The sequence below is a fragment of the Martes martes genome (genome assembly GCF_963455335.1).
Source record: "Martes martes genome assembly, chromosome: 3".
Taxonomy (NCBI): Eukaryota; Metazoa; Chordata; class Mammalia; order Carnivora; family Mustelidae; genus Martes; species Martes martes.
The window spans coordinates 71,469,384-71,491,797 of NC_137890.1; the positions used below are offsets into that span (position 1 = coordinate 71,469,384).

Sequence of the window (22,414 nt, forward strand, 5' to 3'; positions counted from 1 at the left end):
CAAATTAAACATACTGTGGTAACAGTGGAAGTATGGTCCATGCACCTTCCTGCTTAGACAGCTGATGAAGAAGAAGGACTCTGGGGAGATCCTAAAGAAACATTATCAAAGAGGAGAAATAAATAAAAACACAATATGATCCGATTCAAAAAAAAAAAAAAACACTCAATTTTTAAATGCAGGTATTTTCAGAAACCTGACATTTTACTCTCCTACCTACTCTCCTTTTTTTCTCCTCAGGAGTTACTATAAATGAGAGATACTGGCTGAATCCACATAACCTCTTTATCACCTACGCATAGAATAGTGCTGAGGACTCTAAGAAGGGTCCTCAATGATCCAAGGAGCTGACCTGAAATTTGCAGATTTGCAAAGGTGACCAGAAGGGAAGAGCACAGAAGCAGTCAAGGATAACACAAAGGCATAGAAATAGCTTTCACTATACATCCACGGGTAGCAGATGGAAAATAAAACATGTCAGCTAAACAAGAGTATATATATAATATCCAATTTATCTCATGTAAAAAAATAATTCAAGTGCCCTTAAAAAACTAAAACACCATAGTAGTGAAGAGTTTGGGGTCTAAATACTAGAACTGTAACCCTTAGGTACTCAGACAAGGAAAGTAATAATAGACTCTGAAAATTTACAAGCATAGGAGGAACTAAGATTCAGAAACAAAACACACCTATGGTTAAATAAATATCCATATATATACACAGAGAAAGAGAGAGATTAATACATTTAAGGCTATGAATGTTAGCTTTGAAGTAAACCACTATTCAATATATTTCATGTTATTACAAGCCCTAAGTCAGATATATAATAATACGCTTGAATACCACCCTCTCAACAAACTTTAGTATATTCTGTGTTTTATTTGCTTTCTTGGTAACTGTTGCAGACAAAACACATTAAGAATAAGTGTGTCGATATTCAAACTATTAATAAACTAATGTATACTCCACACCTGCCTTTAAGTTCATATAAGTTCACTATTTCAGGAGAATGGTTTTCAATGTAAATCTTTGGAACTCACTATCTAATAAAGTCTCATTTCTTTATTTTATGTAGTATTTAACTTTCATGTACAAATATGAAAGGCAAGGACAGTAATCAAAGGTTAAATCAGATGAGCAATATGACATGTCAGAGAGAAAAAACCAGCTGGAAGGCTGAATTAACAGTTAGTTACTCAGTATACTCAATATAATTCTGGGCTTTCCTGCTGTTGATTATGAATTATGAAGTAATGTCCAATGACTTTGAAGAAATGGCTATATACATATGCTATATATATATAGATACATGTATATTCATGAGGAATTGTATAAGAATAAAAATCATGCGTGAAGAAAACTAATAATATTAATAGTTGAATAAAACTTTCAGATAATTATGGTATGCTAATATGACTAGCTAGAAAAGAAAGAGCAAATACTTTAAAAGATTTTATAAGAAAATAGGTAGGGGCTCCTGGGTGGCTCAATCTGTTGAGTATCTCACTCTTGGATCTCAGCTCAGGTCTTGATCTCAGGGTTGTGAGTTCAAGCCCTATAATGGGGTCCATGCTGGGTGCTAGGCATGGAGACTACTTTAAAAAAAAAAAAAAAAGACCTATTGTGTAGCAATTGAAAGTATTATAATGAAGACTTTGAAACCATGGAACTGTCTTTATGTTAAATGGAAAAACAGACAGGATTCCAAATATGTAAAACAAATTCATATATGAATAGAGACTGGAAAGGAACCAGGAAAATGAAAATATTTGTGTCAAGATGACCAAAGTATTACAGCTATGTTTTAAAAATCCTTTAATGTAGTTTAAAACATAGTTTAGTCTTAAAAGTTTCTTGAGGAAAAATGAATACACTTCAGAATTCTTCTTACGTACTAGTCCTATCCTTCCTGGTCGCGGGAAGTATATAAGGGATATCAACAGGTATTGCAGGAAGGCTGTGAGGGCACCTTCCTGGCAAGGATACAGAGACGGGCCTACAAATAATCTGTCACGACAATAAAAGCAAAAAGGCAAAGTCTTAGCACAAAGGAGTGAAATTCTAGTCTAAAATAAACTCTATGGATTACTAGTAAATTATAATCATCCCTACCCCCATTCCTTTTTTCTTTACTAAATCTATGCCTGGGTTTCATACCTGCTTCAGTAAGTGAACATAAAACTGGCAATGAAGTTTTCTGTACCTACTTATCTCCAAATAAAAACATTTCAAAAACTAGTGGGCTGTGTTGATAACTGCCCCCAAGGGTGTGTGAATACCTTGGTCTCAAAAATATGCCCACCTTGACTTTCAGAAACCTGATCTTAACTCTTGATTAACCCAAGGTCATTTCAATTATAAATAAATTTTCATCCGTTAATCCTCAAAAAGGCCTAAGAGCTTTTATTCTTCTTTTTATATATATGCTATTATATATGTGTGTGTATTGATACACATGTGTACATATATATAGTCTGTGTGAACACACATGCACACATGCTCCTATGTATCAGCACCTCTAAGATACAATAACTTAAAAGGTCACAATAAAATTGTCTATCAAATGATCTTATCTCAGGTTTTACTACTCAGAATTATAATAATTAATGCTCTATTTGTGTGTTATAAATAACACCACCACGAGATTTAGACCTCCTTTCAGCTGCCATAACCAGCTTACAGCACTTTTATATGCAATTTTTTAATATGTAATTGGACGAATGACTGAGGAGTTTTCAAATAAAATATGAAAAAGAAAGAAAATAAGAAAATGTATCAACAGTGCCATTTGGAATAAAAGTTATAGTAAAGGCACCCATGCATATAGAACTATTGTCAATCTAAATGATGCCTATTCATGCAACAATACTACTATTTCAAATTTTTTTATTTACTTATTTGACAGATCACAAGTAGGCAGAGAGGAAGGCAGAGAGAGAGGAGGAAGCAGGCTCCCCGCTGAGCAGAGAGCCTGATGTGGGGCTCGATCCCAGGACCCTGAGATCATGACCCGAGCCGAAGGCAGAGGCTTAAACCACTGAGCCACCCAGGCGCCCCAAATATTTTATTTATTTATTTGTCAGAGAGAGAGAGAGAGTACAAGCAGGCAGAGTGGCAGGCAGAGGCAGAGACAATACTACTATTTCAAACCTAAAAAGTAAGGCTTTCTCAATAATGAGATAATGCCATAACAGAGGCAAGCATAAATGGGCTAAAAATACAAAGGGCGTACTGTGGGAATGACAGAAAAAGTTAAGAAAATGAACAAGTTGAACAGTAACAATTGATTTCTATGTCAACTCTATTTATCTCATTGAACCAGTCTATCTTCACTTCCATCATCAGCATCTACTGGTCCCCTAACAAGCCCTTTGAGGTCAGAAAGCCTACCGGACATGCAGTCAGTACTACCTTTGAACATATACAAGTATACGTTCACACTTAAAGCCACTAACAATTCTGAACAATCACCTTCAAAATTAACACTCTATTGGTTCCCTGGTTCTCACAAAAATCCATCACCCGTATTTGGCCAAGGGGTTGATTCCACAGCTGAGCATTCTAACGATGCTCTCTGCACGCGAAAGGAGAGAGCCTATCATTATTTTTTTTTAAATTTTATTTATTTATTTGACAGACAGAGAACACAAGTAGGCAGAGAGGCAGGCAGAGAGGGAGGGGGAAGCAGGCTCCCTGCTGAGCAGAGAGCCCAATGCGATGTGGGGCTTGATCCCAGGACCCTGAGGTCATGACCTGAGCTGAAAGCAGAGGCTTAACCCACTGAGCCACCCAGGCGCCCCGAGAGCCCATTATTATTGATACGGAAGGAAAATCATGAAAGTTTTATATCTAAAAATATAAATAGTACAAATGAAAGAGTCAACAGTTGAACATGGATGGAAACATTAATATTTTAAATACCACAAATAACTTTATTAGGCAAATTTGGTTTTGGATCACTTGACTCTTTGTGCCTCTGTCCGGAAAGAATTCAACTAATTTAACTTCATGCTGCTGGCCTTTTCCCTTCTTGATGGACTGTTTCCCAATACTTGTCACTTGCCCATAACCTTACTTCAAAGTGTAGTGGTACAGGAGTTTATGGTCTAATTCAGTCTCATCATTCAGACAAAGTACTAAATTTGAAAGCAAAAGCCAAGATATTTGTTCGGGATGGGGCAGTGGCTCTGAAAGACTAAATCCTGTTTTAAGAAAGTTTCCAGTTCAACTGCATTTCCAAATTCCAGCTGTTACATACATCTTAGCCATTGAACTGAGCTTTTAGACCAACATATGAATTATGATGAAAATAATCATCTGTTTACTATTATAATTTCTCCCATAAGAAGGAGGTATATCTTATAAGGATGATGATAAAGATGTCTGATACGCTGTTTGGAACACATATCAGACGGATTTACTAGTCTTTAAAAATCCAATATTCATTTATGAACCAGAAGATTTCATGTGATGCTGTAATAACATATATTCCAGGAACCTGAGCCTATATTTAAAATGTATATAGATATATATATATTTTCCAGATACCTGTCTTATCCCTATCTTCTCCTAATAAGAGAAAGCTATTACCTCATTATTTATAAAATTTATTTTTATTAACTATTTACTTTGAAATGCATTACTAAGTACATTTTTATAGCTCATATAAATCTGTTTTAACTAATCATTCATTCATTCATGAAAGGCAGCACAGCCCAGTATTTAAGAATCTGATTTCTAAAGCCAAAGTACTTGCATCAGAATCCTCACTCTGGGGGCACCTGGGCGGCTCAGTCAGTTAAGTGTCCAGCTCTTGGTTTCGGCTCAGGTCACGATCTCAGGTCCTGAGATCAAGCCCTATGTCAGGCTTGGTACTCAGCGTGAAGTCTGCTTGTCCCTCTCCCTCTGCGCCTCCCCCTGATCCTCCCCACACCAACCATAAATAAAATCTTAAAAAAAAAAAAAAAAAAAGGCAGCTGTGATTACTGCCCCAGTTTCCAGCTCTCTGTCTCTGCTCCAGACCCTGGCCCCATAGATCAGATGTCTCACTAGTTTCTGCAACCACACCTTTCTCAACATAAGCTCACCAGCTGGCTCGCAAAGCAGCTCCCTCTCCTTGTATTCACCCCTTTCCCTAATAACCAGCAAGACTCACGATGACTGCCTCCATCAAGCGTCCCCACAGTTGCCTCAGGCAGGAGTCTGGCAAAGTCTACTATTTTTTTAAAAATATTTTATTTATCTATTTGAGAGAGAGAGAGAGAGAGAGAGATCACAAGTAGGCAGAGAGGCAGGCACAGAGAAAGGGGGAAGCAGGCTCCCGGTTGAGCAGAGAGCCCGATGCAGGGCTTGATCCCAGGTCCCTGAGACCATGACCTGAGCCAAAGGCAGAGGTTTAACCCACTGAGCCACCCAGGCACCCTAGCAAAGTCTACTATTTGTTCAAGGCTCAGTTCAAATGTCATCACAAAGCCTTCACTGACCTTTTCAGGCAGGGCTGGGTGCTTCCTTGCCTGTGTCCTTAGAGAATGATGTCGCTGTGGCTTCACGAAGCAACATGCAATGTACTGCCTACCAGAATGAGCTTGCTGGAGGGCAGGCACCGCCACTCAGCTGGAAGGGGCCAGCCTGCTGGGTATCCCCACCACTGGCACCTCGTCCCCCAGGAGCACTTTACGTCCTCTGCACACCTGCATGTGCCGGTCCCCAATGTCACCTCTAGCCACTGGGTACAGGTGTCACTACCAAACAAAGGAGCTCTAAAGCGATGGCTTCGGCGGGCCTCCAGCTCCAGGCACAGTCCTATGTGGCAACGTCTGACTGCAACACAAGCTGCCCCCCCGAACCTGGAGAGATCCAACGTCTGGCCTCTGATGTTCTTACTGGGCCAAGCCCCAGCTTCTTCCAGACTCATCCGGGATAGAGTTCTCCAGGACAGGGAAGGGGTTCAAATGCTAGGCAGCTAAAAAGGACAAATGCTCACAGCATGGCCTTCTCCACAGTGGGATGAATTCGTCATCACGGAGCCACCACCTCTGAAACAACGTGGGTCTCAATGTCCTATTCTCTCCTGGGGCATCTTGCCCAGGTCCTAGCTTAACGTAAATAAATAAAGACTTATTAAATGAATGGATGGATGAATAAATTCTTACTCAACAGCAATAAATGTAATCTAATGTAAATATGTAATATGTATACATACACATACATATGTAATATGTAAAATGTAAATGTAATGTCCCCAGTTTAATAAACAACTAATGTGATACTTAACACCCATCAGTTACTATAAAAAAATGAATCGAATCTTCAGTAAGCATCCAACTGCTCTCACCCAAAAAGAGAACTGTAGTGATATCCAGACACACACAGTCAAAGCTAACCTTTCAGTGAAGTGCCTCATGCTGTCTCCTTGACAATAAAAAAAAATTTTCTAAAAACAAGAACAAAAAACCATCTTTTCTTTTTTTTTCTCCAGCTTCTTCAACTGAAAGGTTTTGTGCTGGCTTATCTTATGGAAATAAGGTTGTTGGGTTTTTTTAAACTAATAAACCAAAGTCTGTAGACTAACTCTTCTCAAGCAAATAGTGATTTACAAAACTTCCTGTGAACAGGGAAAAAATTATCATTTATTTGTTAAGGTTGAGATTCTTCCAGGTTTTAAACAAAGTTCATACCACAAAGAAGACAATAAAATTAGAAGTGTCTGTTCTTTTCAAAAGCTATTTAGTTTGGGGGGGGGGGGGCAGTTTCTGAGCAGGTAGCTCAGCTCCATTTGGCCCAAAGCAGAAAATGTAATCCAACAGCTGCCAATTGCAAGGCATACAGCTACAACGTTCCCCCACCTGTCCCCCCAAAACTCTTCTAAGAATATCCCACCTCTGAACTTGCTTTTCTGTATTTGCAGGTTGCCTTTAAAAACAGAACCACAGGGTGTGGTGCATAAACAATGAATTTTGGAACACTGAAAATAAATAAATAAAAATTAAAAAAAAAAAAGAACCATAATTTCTCTGTGCTTCTGCCCACATTTGTCTCGGGTCCTGCCTCCACTGTGAACTTGGGCCTCCCCTCCCCCCTGCACTCACTCCTACAGGGGCTGATTTCCTCACTCAAAATGGTTCCTGAATCAAGCATGACCCTTGCCCTGTACTCTGGTTGAAGCTCACACTTTAGAGTCTTCAACAATTTTTGGTTTACTAGAACCAACTAAAAAAAACCACCAGGATGCTTTTATATTCTTTCCTTTATTGTTTCCAACTTAATCTTATCTGAAATTCCTTTGGAGAACAATACTGGTTTCCGTAACTTTAGGCAAGTATTAAGACCTAAGACTTCTGAAGCTATAGTAGAGATGATCATAGTCTCAGTTCCCCTTGGTTACTGGATCCCAGGTCCCATGAGGGAGAAGATGACATTCAGAGGATCGCTTCTCCATCAACAATACGAGGACAAGATACTCCGACAGTGTCTTCGCCAGAAGCCAAGCTCTTTGCTCCCATGCCAGGTAACAAAAAATACGTATATATGCAAGTATTTTCACACAAACGTCCATTCAAAAAGGAATTTTCTTAGGTTCGAGAAACAGAAGTCAAATCATAACTGATGCACACAGAGTATGCACATAGTAGGTGTCTCAAAGAACACACACTCAAGTGCCTGATTCACTAAGAGATTGTGGCACAAACTCGCCTTGCGGGTTTCTGCCAGCCTCACCTCCACGTGGCCTTTTGTTTGTGCACCTCTTTAAATAGCTAATCTTTGTAACTTCACATTACCCCTCCATCTGTAATGCAGGGAGAAAAAAACCTGAGGGGGAAAAAATAGAACTTCCTCAAAATGTGAATTCTCGTATCCACAGATACGCATTTAGGAACCCTGTGCTCACCAACCACATCCCCCACCTCAGTGACTTTACTTTCCATCCGTTCCATTCTAAAAAGACCAGTACATAGTGCACTGTGAATACACCCTTACTCATCGCCCAAACCATTCCCAAAATCCCAGCTTCCACCTGGTGTCCTAACATTAAGCCTTCCTGACAACTTGCCTTTGTCTTCCAGTTCCAGTTTCCAGGTTCTCGGCTGACAGCCCTCCAGCTCATTTTTCCTGTCTTTCTTACCTGATTTGACACCTCCTGTTTCCTTACCCTCTCAGCCTTCACATGCACAATGGGCACGACATTAATAAACGTATGCTTCTTATATACTGTCCTACTTCCTCACTGGTTTCAAATAGGCACCACTGTTCTAACGGGCCCTGGGTATCGCCTGGAGATGTCTTTTCACATTCATAAGTACCTAATACAACCGCAGATAACCAATTAATATTTGTTGGATAAATTTTTGAAGATGCTTATCTCGAGGTCTAGCATCTACCTAATGATAGTCATTTCTATTATGAAGCAGTTACCGCCTACCTCATAAGGAAGTCAAAGAGCTCGAGGATCTTTCTAACCCATCACTTCCCAGCAATCAAGAACAGTACTCTGTACATAGAAGAGCACTTGGTAAAGTCTGCTAGCTGACTGATTGGAAGAAACACCCAACTGTAACCCACAGAGCCATTATAAGCTGCCTTATAAGCTTTAAAACTGGAGATGGACAAAACAACTCAAAATGACCCAAAGTACTTTAGAAATAAGGGAAAGAGTTTCACCATTCTGGTGACAAATCTCAGTACAGTACTAAGCTTCAGATGGAAAGTTAGTTTAGGCTCCTGTTTTTATATTCGCATTTAGAAGGATGAAAAATGTTTGTGTTCCTAATAAGACCACATTTTAGCACTTTGAGGCAAAACAGGCCTAGGTAACGACTTGCCAAAGCAAAGAGAACAGCTAGAAGCAGATGCATAATCACAGAAACCATTAAATTGTTGCACCTTAATTTTTGGCAGATTTTGTAGTCAAGTGCAACCTGACAAGGGTAATGAATAAACAAACAGCAGTTCTAGACATCTGGTAGTGTGGGAGGAATAGATATTTTGGGCTATCAGATAAATATTCAAAGATAAAACTTACTGTTGATTCCTCCCTTAGCAAGCAACTTTTGTGAATGCTCATGGTGGGCAAATCTATGGGGAAAACCCAGAGTGCAACCTGAACACTTCCTGATTCAGGTCCCCAGTGACATGAGAGCCCCAGGCATCCCGTTCAATTAGAGGTACAGCACGCATCTGCCAAACCATGGGACTGACCCTCCTCGAAGGGGTGAGCATGCTCCCCACCACAGTGCTGGGGATGCTCTGACAACTTCTGCTTTAGATTCTTCCTTTCTCCACTTCTGTGGCTGATGAATGAGCTGCCAATTCTTTCTCAAGAATATGTCAATTCCTTAAAACAAGTTCCAGTTAAATTTTAAGTAGGGAGTCATACCTGCCTCTTAAAGGGACTTTGGCCCACCTGCAAGTTTTGTGGATCTCAGCATTTAATTCTCTGAAGCTAATCTTATTGCTCTATTTTCATGTAGTTCTAGGTCAGGGTATCCTAATACTGCCACCAGGATTGTCCGCAAACCCTGTATTAGCTGTCAGCTATCTTTGGATCTTTAAAATTCGACTTTAAATTCTTTAAAATTCAATCTTTAAAATTCAATGAATCACATGTATACCATTAAAAACAAAACAAAACAAAACAAAACAAAAAAACACCCCTATAAAGAGAAAAAAATGAACCAGTATCCAGTATAGTTGCAGACTCTAAAATCTCCCTGGCCATTTCAACTACCAAAAGGCAGGATCTTGTGAGCAAATTAAGTCCAAGCATTAAAGTTTTGTCATAACTACCTCAGTATTCACAGTTGGCTTCCATCCTAGGAAAGAATTTCAGAATAAGAAAAGTAGACTATCTTATAATTAAAAGGAAGTTTCCTTATTGCTTTAGTCTAGACTCCATTTATTATCACAGAAATTAAATGCTGGAAAAGAAGGGTTTGCTTAATGATGTTGCTTAATTACGTGTCTTTAAACGTAAAACCAATATTGCCACCTAGTGGCAATCTGAGACAGCTACTCAACACATGGAACGTGCAAAGTGTACACGGAAAGGACAATAAAAATTAAGGATAAGCAAACTGAAAACAGAAGCATAAAATAAAGTGCTAGAAAAGGTAAATACGGAAGTGAAATGGAACTTCTTTCTAAGCTTTAAAAGCTGAGAGAAATCTATCAGTGAAAAATGCAGTTTCTAATATTGTCCACGTGCAGCATTACGTGAGGAGCTGCGGGGGGATACAAAGAGAAGCACAGGGCAGGGCTCACCTCCCTTTGGTGTCTGAGGGCAGGACAGATGCCCTGGAGGAGAAAGGGCACTGCAGGGGAGCCTATGGGGGACACCAGAGGAGCATGTGGTGAGGAGGAGCAGAAAGTGGTGTTCATCCTGCCGTCCGCTGCGGCGGACCAAGGCTGTCAAAGTAACAATAACAAACATTCAGCCCTTTAAAGGGAGGGAACCCTATCACAGGCTACAACACGGATGAACCTTGAGGACGGTACATTAAGTAAAATAAGCCTGTTCGAAAAAAGACAAATACTCTATGATCCCACTTACGAGGGGTACATAGAGCCGTTGGATTCATAGAGACAACGCCCAAGGGTTACCAAGTGCAGAGGGAAGGGAAATGTAGAGTTGTTGTGCCATGGGTATGGATCCAGTTTCCGTGGGGAAGACAAAATGCTCCGGAAACTGGTTACGTAGTATGAATGTGCTTCACGGTATTTACACCTAAAAATGGTTGAGGGCAGATTTTACATGCTTTGCTTTTTTCTTTTCTTTTTTTCTTCTTTTTTAACCACCATTAAGAAAAGTAACAATAACAAGAGCACCAGTAACAGCAAAGTGCTCGGAGTGGGGACACCTCCCGAAGTAAGCGCATGAGTCCCCACAGCAAGACGGCCCAGTGGCATGGCCATTTTTGAGACCCTGTCTTACGAGTCCGGTTGGGGGAACAGGAGAATAGCGATCACTGTTTGAGAGGCTATTCCTTCAGCTTCCCTGACATCAGACCATGCACCTTCTCTGTGTCTCACGCACTCCTCCTACATCCCCAGAGGTCTGCTCATGCTCTGCCCAGTCCCCAAACCCTGGTTTTCCCCCACTGTCCCACTGCCCCCCTGGAAGAAGCACCTTCAAGCTTTCCGCCACTGCCTACATATGTTCCTGATTCCAAATCCACCACCTTCTGGCCAAACTGTCCTCCTGAGTTTCAAGCAAACAAACATCCAGCCTCCAGCATGCGACACCTCCACCTCAGATGTCATGGGCAGAACCTGCAGTCCTCTCGCACCCTGCAAACCCACGAATCCCAGCCTCTGCCTCAGATGGCAGCCCTGCTCCACCCCACCTCGGCCCCACCTGGGCATTGGTCCTGACTTCTCCACCTTTCACCCCAACTGCCCCCATTCTGGCCTCACATCCCCTACCACCACCATCCCGCCAGCTCCACCCCTCGCCCCTGGCCCCATGCCTCTCATACTGCCTGAGGTGAAGCATGAGCAGAGGTCTGCACCCCCACTTTGAGCAGCATCACCCTGGACAGTTCCCAGTGACTTGAGATGAGGCTCCTTGCCCCAGGCTCATGTCTGTTCAGCTGCCCTCCTCACAGCCACCGGAGTGATGGTTTTAAAATACAGAGCTGACACAAGGAAGCCCTAATGGCTCTCCTCTAGCCAGTCATTTTCAAAAGGCAGTGCTTGTAGTAACAGGGACTGTGGGTTCCTCCTGCATGTACTGCTAGGGGCCAGAGATGCTAAATGTCTTGGATCTCAAAGAAATAGTTCTCAAATGCGCAGAGCATCCCCTGAGAGGCCCTGAAAAAGGCCTGGGCCCTTAAGAAGACCTACAGCTCATCTGCAGTCAGTCCCTACCTAACCTTCTGGGCTGTGGCACCCACACTGCCCCACATCCTGGGCAACACGCTCATGCTTCTCCCCTGGCTGCCTTCCCCCAGCTGTCTACAGAGAAGCCCTCCCTGCTCCCACCCCTCTCTTTAACCTCACTAGTGTCTGATTTTTTATTTATTTTTATTGTAATGTGGCAAGAACAACTTAACATGAGCTCTGTCCTTGCAACAAGGCAACAACTTTTTAGTGTACACCAGAGTACAATGTTGGAGTGCCGACCCCAGAGCTCAGTCATCTTACTTAATTGAAACTTTCGGCCTGTTGCTAACTCCTCACTTCCCCCTCTCCTGGTTACTACCGCCCTGGCCTTTGATTCTATGAATCTGACTATTTTAGATATCTCATGTACGTGAAATCATGCAGTATTTGTCTTTCTACACTTCAGCCTTTCTTTAAAATTGCCCACGTATGGGCCTATCTCCTCTCCTGGACTGTGGGCTCTTCGAGTACAAGGACTACGCTTTGCTGATGCCTGCATGCCCAGTGCTTTGCTCTGTAAATACTGAATGAATGAGTGAATGAACGGGAGGTTCATAGATAAATTCTTCTATTGACTAGGGGAGTCCTTGATATGTAAACAATATCCTGACTTTAGCAGTGATGTCAATTTGTCTCTTCTTCCTTTTAGTGATTATAATCACCTTCCTCCTTTCAGCGATTAGAACTTCTTGCATTTTGGCTGGATTCAAAGGCCACCCAACTAGAGATTACCTTTCCCAGCCTACATGTGCCCACATGACAGTGGGATGTAGGGAGAAATGACAGAAATGACATATACCACTTCAGAATCATAACCTTAAAAGGAAACTGGTTGTCCTACATACACCAGAAAGCCAATGTTGTGGTAGTTAACCAATTCCAACCATGCCAATGAGGACAAGACACTTTAGCCGATGGTAAAGTAACAAAACAGAAGGATTCTGGCACAGAGCTGCCAATCTCCGGCCCACACACCCATGGGACTATTTGTGAGTGGAAGTAAACCCCCACCTTCCTTAACTCATTGCTATGTTGTCTGCGTTAATGTAGTCAAGTGAATTTTCTTCTTCTTCTCCATATTGTCTCTCGAAGATTCACTTACTCAAAGGATCCTATTTTCCTAGCATCAACTCATACTCAATCTTTTTATACAACTCTTTTCTCCACATTCTGTTGTTTCACTGGGAGAAGTAAAATAGCTATTCTAGTTAATATGAGAGGAGTCTACCATTATCAATTTAAGAATTAACCAAAAATTTTTAAAGAGAGAAAATAATTTAATTAAACCAAGTTTTCATTTTAATTTGTTCAATTTCCTCTCAATTCAATTCCACTGCCATAGGTTGAATACCCATTCTGTTTAAGGTACTCAGGAGGAAGAAAAAGCAGAACAAGCTGGATTAAATGGGGAAGATACATAATCTAGTATATGTGCTGCCGAAGCGAGCACGGAAGATACATAATCTAAAGACATGATTCCCTCTGTGAGAGGAAAGGTATTTCTGAGAACAAGGACACATGGTTACATAAAGATACACAAGCTCTTAACTCATATGAGTAAGTGATATGTAAGTCTGTCCTGGTGTCATTACTGATTATGCAATCCGAGGCAAGTGTCAAGGCCTAGTTGAACTAAATTCCATTAACACCTGCCTGAACCCAACCGAGGGATTATTCAGGCTACAGATTCCCCATCCTCTCTGCCTTGGCCTTCATTTGGCCACTCCACTAGTGCTTTACCAGAGCAAATGGAACAAAGCCATCCAGTCAAGGTTGCTGCATGTCTGTCTCTCTGACAAAATCAGATAAGGTTTAATAGAAGGAAATCTCCAAAGTTGGGTTTCCAAACAAAGAAGTATTTTAAACTCATCACCAGCGTCTATCTCCAATTACCAAAAAACAATCTGTCTCTAGCATGCTAGTCTTTCCTTTCCCTTGAGAAGGTGTGACGCTCCAAGGAGGGGAGGCAAGGACCTGTCCTTATAAGGATGCTGGGAGGTCGGATGAATTTTACAGGTAAAGCATTTAAAGGTTAAGCACAACTAAACCTTATGCTCAGCACTATCTCAGCCTTGAATACCATTAAGGCTAATTTGTCCATGGCTATTTACAATCCTTTATTTCCCAAGCACCCACCAACAGAAAGAAAGCAATCCATCAGAGACACTCATCTCCTGTCAAAGAGTTCTTGCCAACAGAGCTGAGGGATGGCCTTCATCTATAGACAAGCACATGTGTCTTGAAGACCACGGCAAGGCCGTGTAGTAAGCAGGGCTGTTGAGTGCCTGGCGGAATGTTTTTTGCTCAGCTAAAGAAAGCATCTCTACGTCAAGACAAGAAGGTAGATCTCCCTTTACCCAAACCTCCAGCATTATTCATTGCAGCTTTAGATTCAGTTCATGCCTATTTTAAACATTATTAAAATACGTACCTGCATGTGTCGATCTTTCTCTCCATAATCCTTCTTGGATATTGCATTACAAATCAACCCAAAAGTTCAATTAATGATATCCAATTAAAAAGCAGATTAAGAGACTCATGGAGGAAACACTAAGGTTAATGAAAATGTTATTTCAACATGAAAATTGCCTAAGAACCTGGTACTAAAATTTTGAATATTAATTATCCCTGCTATTTTAAGCCCTGCTTTTATAATGTTATTCCTTCCACTTCTTTTTATCATACTTTATGACAAAATCACAATAGTCCTACACAATTATGCAAGTCTCTTAAATTTAAAAAAATAAGAGGAATTTAGAAAATGAGGCTTTGAGCATCTGGAATTAACAAGAACATTTTAAACGAGTATATATTAAATAAAGGAAACAAGTCAGAAGAGTTACTCTTATCTAAATAAAATGGATTCTCTACAGATGGAGTACTTTGGAAAACATGAAAGCAACAACAATCAAGTAACTAGCAGACATCCCAGCCATCACTACTTACCTGTGTAAGATTTGCCGCTTGTTTTAAGATGCTTTTTTTTAACTGTTCTGCTCTCTTTGCATGAAAAGAATTACTTTGACTCTGGATGACAAATACAATTCCTTTTAAATCTAGAACAAAAAAAAAAAGATTTCAGGTATTTATTTTTCAACAACTGAAATAAACTTAGAAGCAAGTTTAAAAAAGAAAAGCTGCAAGGCAAGCCTTCAGGCCATAAACTCTTAGGGAAAAAAAATCCATTTAAATGTAATCATAGCGACAAAAATCTCTTTTTGAACTGATCTCTGAAACATTCTTCCTAGAAGTTAGCAAATAAGCTCACCGTACTCCATCAAATCTGCGGTAACAAATGTGCACCTGCTCCTGCGTCTGTCGAAAGCACGACTGGTAAATGTGAGAAAGCAGGAAAACATCTACAACACTAGCCTCCCCAGTAGCTGAAAATCTTGTTTGCCACTAGCCTTCTAACAAGTCACACATAACCCTACCTTGCACCGTGACTTGTTATGGGTTGAAGGGCATCCCTCAAACGCCACAGGTTCAAGTCCAACCCCCCAGGACCTCCGAATGTGACCTTACTTGGAACCGGGTCTTTACAAAGAGGCACTCAAGTTAAAGTGAGGTTGTTGCTGGGGGACCTAAGCCAGTATGTTTGGTGTCCTTACACAAAGAGGAAATCTGGACGCAGATACACAGAGGGAAGATGATGTGAAGACCCTGGGAGAAGACAGCCTTCTACAAGTCACAGAGAAAGGCCTCAGAAGAAAGCAACCCTGCCCACACCTTGGGCTCAGACTTCCACCCTTCAGAACCGTGAGACACATTTCCGTTGTGTAAGTCACACAATTTGTGGCACTTTGTTTCAGCAAACCTAGCAAACTAATAACACCATCTCAAGAATGTTCTGGATGGCTCTTTAAGGTGACACTCAACAGTGACGACTTCTGTCCCATCAGGTCACGAGAGCTTGCAAATAAATAACTCCATAATCTCTACTCTACTTCACAGGGCACCTAGCCAGAATTATGTGTTATCTCCAGGAAAACAGCCACAATTCCACAGGAGCAGGGCTTCACAAGAAGTGTGGCATACAAGCCCATCTACAACAACACTGGCAGTGTTTGCCAACCCCCTAGACTCTTGCTTCAGGGTGGCGAGCTTTCCTGCAATGACGAGTACAGAGCAAACCCTTGAATGTTAGGCCCACCTGACCGGGGAAGACAATCGGAGGCCTTGCCAGCAAAGATGGTTGCTTAGTCCCCACAATGGAGAAGCACATTGGGTTCTGAGTTTGCAATAAAGCAACGGACAGAAACAGCCCTAGGGTCAGCACCCTGCCCCCAGACAGGGGCGTTGGCAAAAGGCAGACCTCACATAAACTGTAGCCCCCAGTCCGCCTTATAGCAATAAATGTGGGGACCAACCCCCCTACCATGCACCTTTCCTTTTAACACCTCGACTCAGAGACATAATCTGGTTTTAATTTTATCCCATATATTTTATTGTTTTCATGTTCAGTTCTATAGTTCCATTCATTTATTCAATCACTCAAATATTCATACAGCAAATAGCTCCACAGTGAGCCATCTAGATCCTAAAAATAACCCAAAATGCTCTTTGGTTAAAACTCAATAAAAAATTTAAAGGGAAATGTTCAACAAGCTATTGAATACGACTTAATTCTTTTCCTTCGGGGGTTTATATAAATATGAACATTCCACATACCTATTTCATACCTCTATTTCGAATCAGCTTCTTGGCTTTATAAATAGGACATACAGTTAAGACTTAAACAAGTATCTCATGTTTCAACTGAAATGTAGTATTTGTTCTACTGTATCTGAAACATTAATGTAAGTGACATATCAAAAGAGGAGTTATAAAGACTTACTTTTGTTAAAAATGAAATAAACTTCAGAGAAAAATTTTTGCAAAATTTAACAAAGCTGAAGATGCACATTCCCAATGACCCAGAAACTCCACTCCTACTAATCATCCTTGAGAAACTTGCATATGTATAAACAAGGTTATATAACAAGAGTGCTCACAGCAGGATTGTGTAAAAGGAAAAAATTCAAAGCAACTCCAATACCCACTAATAAGATAAACCAACTGGAATACTATGCAGCAATGAAAATTAACAAGTACTTGAGGCATGATCCCAGATGGACATTATAGGTGAATCCTACAGACTGAAAAACAAGAGCAAGCTACAAAGGAATAACCATATAAATCAAAGGTTAGTGAAAAGATACCCACAAATATATATAAGATGGATACATCACATGTGATCAGAAAAATATAAAAGATTACATGAGAACACCAAATCAAGACCACAGTTATAAGGCTTCCGCTATGTCAGGAATGTTTTATTTCTTAAACTAGTTGGTAGATACAAGGATGTTCATTGTATCACTCTTTGTGGCTTCCCCTATGTTCAAAATAATTCATAAGAAGACTTTTAAAAGGGCAAATCCATCTGTCAAAAAGTTAATACTGCAGTAATCAACTCCTGCCTTTTCTTCTACCAGATCAGCAACATTCCCACTGCTCCCACAAAGCCAACAGTCCTTCCACATGGGAAAGAGGGTTGGCAAGAAGAAAAAAGTGAATCCTTCTCCCTTGCTTGCACCTGAGTCACGTGCTGTGGGTTGTATTTGTTTTTTCTGCTACTAGGAAACCACCACCTTCCTTCTCATCTTTGATCACACGTGCTCTGGGCACTCATCCAGCAAATGGGCCTAAGTCTGTATTGAGGGCAAGGTTCTGGCGTGCTGAGAGGGGGAAGCACAGTCCCAGCAATAGTGAGCCTGAGCCAAGGTAAGAAGGCAGCCATTACAGTACAGAGCCAAGTGGGGAACTACGGGAGCATGGGGCAGCTGGTGGGGGGAGAGCAAGTGCAAGCAGACCTTCTGTAAAGGGGCATTTCCTGCCTTTCCTTTAAAATGCAGCAATTTTCTGCAGACCCAGGCAGAGAGGGTGGCAGATCAGAGGTGGAGAAGGAAGCAGGGTTATCACAGAGCCCACAGCCTGCCTTCTCTCTGCAGCATCAGGAGTTGGTGACCGGGGAGTCTGTCAGGTACTTGAGAGAAAAAGATGAAGGGAACAGTCAGCGATAAAGTTAGAAGGGGAGGCTGGCTCAGCCAGGTCAGACCATGAAGGATTTAAGTGCACATTAAGAGTGCATCTTTAGATTAATAGCTTTCAAACAGGGGAAGGGCCACGGAGTCATCCGGGACCCCACAGAGTGGGGCATTCCCAGAAAAGCGATGAGGACCCTGTGTCCTGGGGATGCCCACAGAAGAGGTGGGAGGAGCTTCTCAACAGAGAGGACAGTGAAGGTCTGGGAGAGCGTGTGGAATTAGGGCCCTGAAAACAGTAACAGCTGGGAATGGCTGAGAAATAGGGTGCAAATCAGGCAGTTACTGGTGATGAGGTGAAAGAGGAATAAAAGGGGTGGTACACTGACTGCCTGACGACAATGAAGGGCGTGATGGGCACGAAGAGGAAGATAAAGAAACCAGTCAAGACCAGGAAAGAACCCATGTGGGTCTGAGGCCAATGGTAAGCTGCAGAGCATTAAGGAAAGGTGATAGAACCAAGAAGGTCCTTAGAGAAGACCCCTGAAGGAGAAATAGTAATTCTTTGAAGGAAAAAGAAATCAAAGGTTCTCTATTTCTCAGAGAATGAGACTAATTTCTTATCAGAGAAATTAGTCTACTAAGCACTAATCCCTCGGGGACAGAGGTAATGTAGAAACACAGACTCCATCCCGCTGCTGTCTCTCTGATGAGCCATCAGCGTGCAGCCCTTCTGATAAAAGCCGAACAGCAAGCGGACTCGGGAGTTTAGGCTGAGGGATAAATACACGCGCACAGACGTGCATGAAGAGCCACTCCAGCTGTATTCTACTTGGTGAGAGTAACTGTCACCCATGCATCTCCTGACCAGGCAGTGAGCCGAAACAGGAAAAAGGCCACCTCGCCCTGAGTGTGGAGAGACTCTGATTCTCCTGGGAGGCTGCTTTTGCAGTCCACCTCCCAACTCCCCCAAGCCTGCAGAGCCAGGTTGACACTGCGGCAAATAAGGCCCTGAGGTCTTTTTGGATATGCCGATACCAAAGCACGTATCACTAGATTTGCCATTTGCAATCGCAGGAGTGCAGGTAACTTCCCCTTGGTACTTTCAAGCCCATGTCCTAGACTAGTGACATTAGTTCATTTAACAACCACCTTCAGATTTTCAGGGTACCTGGTGGCTCAGTCAGTTAAGCATCCCACTCTTGATTTTCACTCAGGTCATGATCTCTCAGCGTCATGAGATCGAGCCCCACATCAGGCTCCGTGCTGACATGGAGTCTGCTTAAGAGTCTCTCTCTCCCTTCCCCCCTGCCCCCCCCCGCCCTAAAAATAAAAAATAATAATCATTTTCTATAAGGAACCCCAGGAGCCTCATCAAATCTCATAAAATAAACACACACACAAAAAAAATGCCCAAACCCACAAGTGTTGGCAGCAGGGACAACATCTCCACAAAGGGAGAAGTGGCTAGTCATCCAGGGTGTCATAAGAGAAAGAAGAGAAAGCACTGAACTAACGAGGCTCCTTCAATATGCCAGTCTCGGAGCTGAAAGCACGCATGCCCGGGACCCCAGCACAGTCCACACAGGGGTCCTCTCCCGCCTTCCAGTCTCTGTAGAACCCAGGCCTGTGAAAGAAAGGCCTAGAAAGGGAAGTGTGCCCTTTCTCTCCTGTCCAGGGTCTACCTCAGTCCCCACGGCCTACCCTGGGACCAACAACATCGACAAAGTTCACATAGATTTCAGTCTTATCTGTCCTCTTGTCACCATACTGGGACTTATTTCTCACAATACCACAAAGCAGCAATGACAACTGTGATGTCATGGTCACATTTTTGAAGATGCTCACAATACACTGAAGGGGAGGACAAGTAAGGGTACATAGGGGCCGTGACAGAGGTAGCGGGTGTCTATAACAATGCGAGTAGCTGCTTCGGCACCAGCGTTCTCAGGAGAGGTTTGGCAGGTGTGGTGGGTAAGCTGACCCATGGGGAAAGCGGTGTCTGCAAGTCAGCAAGTGGGAAATCTGGCCCCAGGCAGAGGTTAGTCCTTTTCTTCCACTAAGTGTGGGCCTCTGATGACAGAGACTGTATCTTACTGTCCCCATTGCCCCCTCAGTGTTCACCTGGCCCAGTCCTCCAGCCTTATTGGAAACTCAGTAAACAAGGGTCAAGGGAATTTAATCTAACATAATGGCTGTTGTTCCCAATACAAATCACATGTCACTCTGTTGATGTGAAAAGTGTTCTCCTCGGATCTGCATGAGGGTAGATGTGGGCCCAGGCCCAAGACAGAACATTTGCACAGCAGTACTGACCTTATAAAGAAAAACAGGAAGAGAATTCGTTTCACTGAAATATAATTTACAAGAAATATACCTGGTTACATACTCATAAGTTAAAAAAAAATCATTACTTACCTATGTCACTTTTCCTTGAGACACCACTTTTCTCCAAATTCTGTATTTTGGATAAAAGAGAAAAAGATAAATCTCCCCACATCACAAGGCTAGCAAAACACCAAAAAAATAAGCACGGTACACAGTCACATTTGGGGGAAGATGATGAAGAGGAGAGCTGAGGCTTAACTGGTTCATAATGTTCTTGGGAGAATTCATTTAAAAACCCCGTGAATCCCATAGCATGGCCCACAAAACAGAGACAGTCAATGCTGCCAGCGCGTGGCTCATGAGGATGAGCCCCACTAACTACAGTATTTATCACCTTGTGGGCTCAGACATACCAGCATCTAGAACGTCACCACCATGTTCTCTTCCACCCGAGGAGCAGCCCTGGGGGCCTCAGCGGGGCCCAAGGAGGCAATCAGCCTGCAGTTCATGAGCACGGAAGGGGCCTTTCAGAGCTTTAGAGCTCTGGACACAGAAATCCAGACGTGCACGCAGAAACACCTGGTCCTAATCCTGATCCTGATCCTGGGTGGATCGGGGAAGGGGCTTGTAAACAATTTCTCTGACAAAGTGCAAAGTGTCAGCAGCTATCTCTGCCATGTTCACGGTCTTCTCCGGCAGACAAGGAAGGAATTTTCTCTCTAATTGCCCTTTTCTGCTTTCAACTGCCATTCACTATAATTATAACAATTGGATAGTGGCAAATATCCTTCAATTTTCTTCACAGACTGCAAGGAGAAATGCACTTGTGAGCCTTTACCAACAAAACTGGGAACAGCTTAAAAGCCAAGATACAGCCACAAAGAGACATAGCCTCGGAATGTCAAAGGGACCGTGACAAAAGAGGGAGGGCGGAGAGGGAAACACAGGACAGTGTCTATCTTCGGCAGCATTTCCTGCAATTATCTTTGTCTCGAGAATAGAAATACCACTGAGTGGAGAACCCCATGGTTGGGTACCAATTTGTTATGCTTTGGGACCAAGTGACACTTGACTTAGTCCTGATAAAACATGGACTTTTCGGAAAAGCCCACTAAAAAATACTGGAACGCTTGAGCTGCTTCTCTAACTGTGCTGAACCAAAGCCGGGTCATCATTGTAAGTTAGCACATAACGGACTCACTGCATCTCCCATGCTCTAAACACCACCGCCGGACAGGAGCACAGCCTGCCCTCGGGGAAGCAGCACTAGCCTCAGAACCAGAAATGCCGATCAGTGTTCACCCCTAACCTGCTGCCCATCCCTTGACCAAGCTGCCCGTTCCTTTCAAGGACACAGCTTTGGCCAGTAGATGAGGATGGTGAAAAATTTGCAAGTTTAAATTTACAAATAGCATTGGCGTGGGTAAAGAAAATACTGTGTATACACACAGTGGAATACTATTCAGCTTTAAAAAGGAAGGACATTCTGGCACATGCTACGCCAAGGTGCCCTGAGGACATGATGCTAAATGAAATCAGCCAGACACAAAAAGACAAATACTGTACAATTCCACTGACAGTGTTGTCTGATTCATAGAAATGGAAAGTAGAAGGGTGGTTGCCAGAGGCCAGGGACAGGGAACAGAGAGCTGTTTAATGGGGACATTTTTAGTTTTGTGTGATGGAAAGAGTCCTGGAGATTGTCTGCATGAGAGTAGGAATATCCTTACTACTGCTAATCTGTATACTTAGAAATGTTTATGATAGTAAATTTTGTTATGTATATTTTATCATTTTTAAAAAAGAGAGAGAGATGATCCAACCCAACACTCCACTTTACAAATGAGAAAATGGAGGCTCAGAACAGGTAAAGGATTTGCCGGAAGTCCAACAGTCATTCTAGCCACAGAACGAGGATGAAAATCCAGGTCTTCTGAGTTCTTCCCCATGTTCCTTTTTTCCACCCGTGGGATAATGCATGCCCTGTCTTCCAGAGGCATATTCTTCGGAAAACATGTACCAGAAGAAAGTACACTGGAGAGTGAGCTCCAAGTGACACCCACAACAAAAATCTCCTGTAGCCATAAGCTGAAATATTTTAAACAAAACAAAACAAAACAAAAAACAAAAAACAAAACAAAACAAAACAAAACAAAACCCTGAACTCAGTGTTTCCTGACTAA

At 42.2% G+C, this 22,414-nt stretch overlaps 1 protein-coding gene across 5 annotated transcripts in view; it reads right to left on the minus strand.

Moving 5' to 3' along the window:
- The window catches only part of B3GLCT (beta 3-glucosyltransferase), a 115,685-nt gene that overhangs the window by 70,837 nt on the left and 22,434 nt on the right, over window positions 1-22,414 (minus strand). For all 5 annotated transcript variants that reach the window (XR_013966577.1, XM_080799148.1, XM_080799150.1 and 2 more), the window contains exons 3-5: window positions 20,322-20,361; window positions 14,824-14,933; window positions 15-91 (exon numbers count right to left, since the gene is read on the minus strand). Coding sequence is in view for 4 of the 5 variants with exons in the window: in XM_080799148.1 (XP_080655274.1) it covers window positions 15-91; window positions 14,824-14,933; window positions 20,322-20,361 (227 nt within the window). In the remaining variant the exon portion in view is untranslated. The remainder of the gene's footprint in view (window positions 1-14; window positions 92-14,823; window positions 14,934-20,321; window positions 20,362-22,414) is intronic.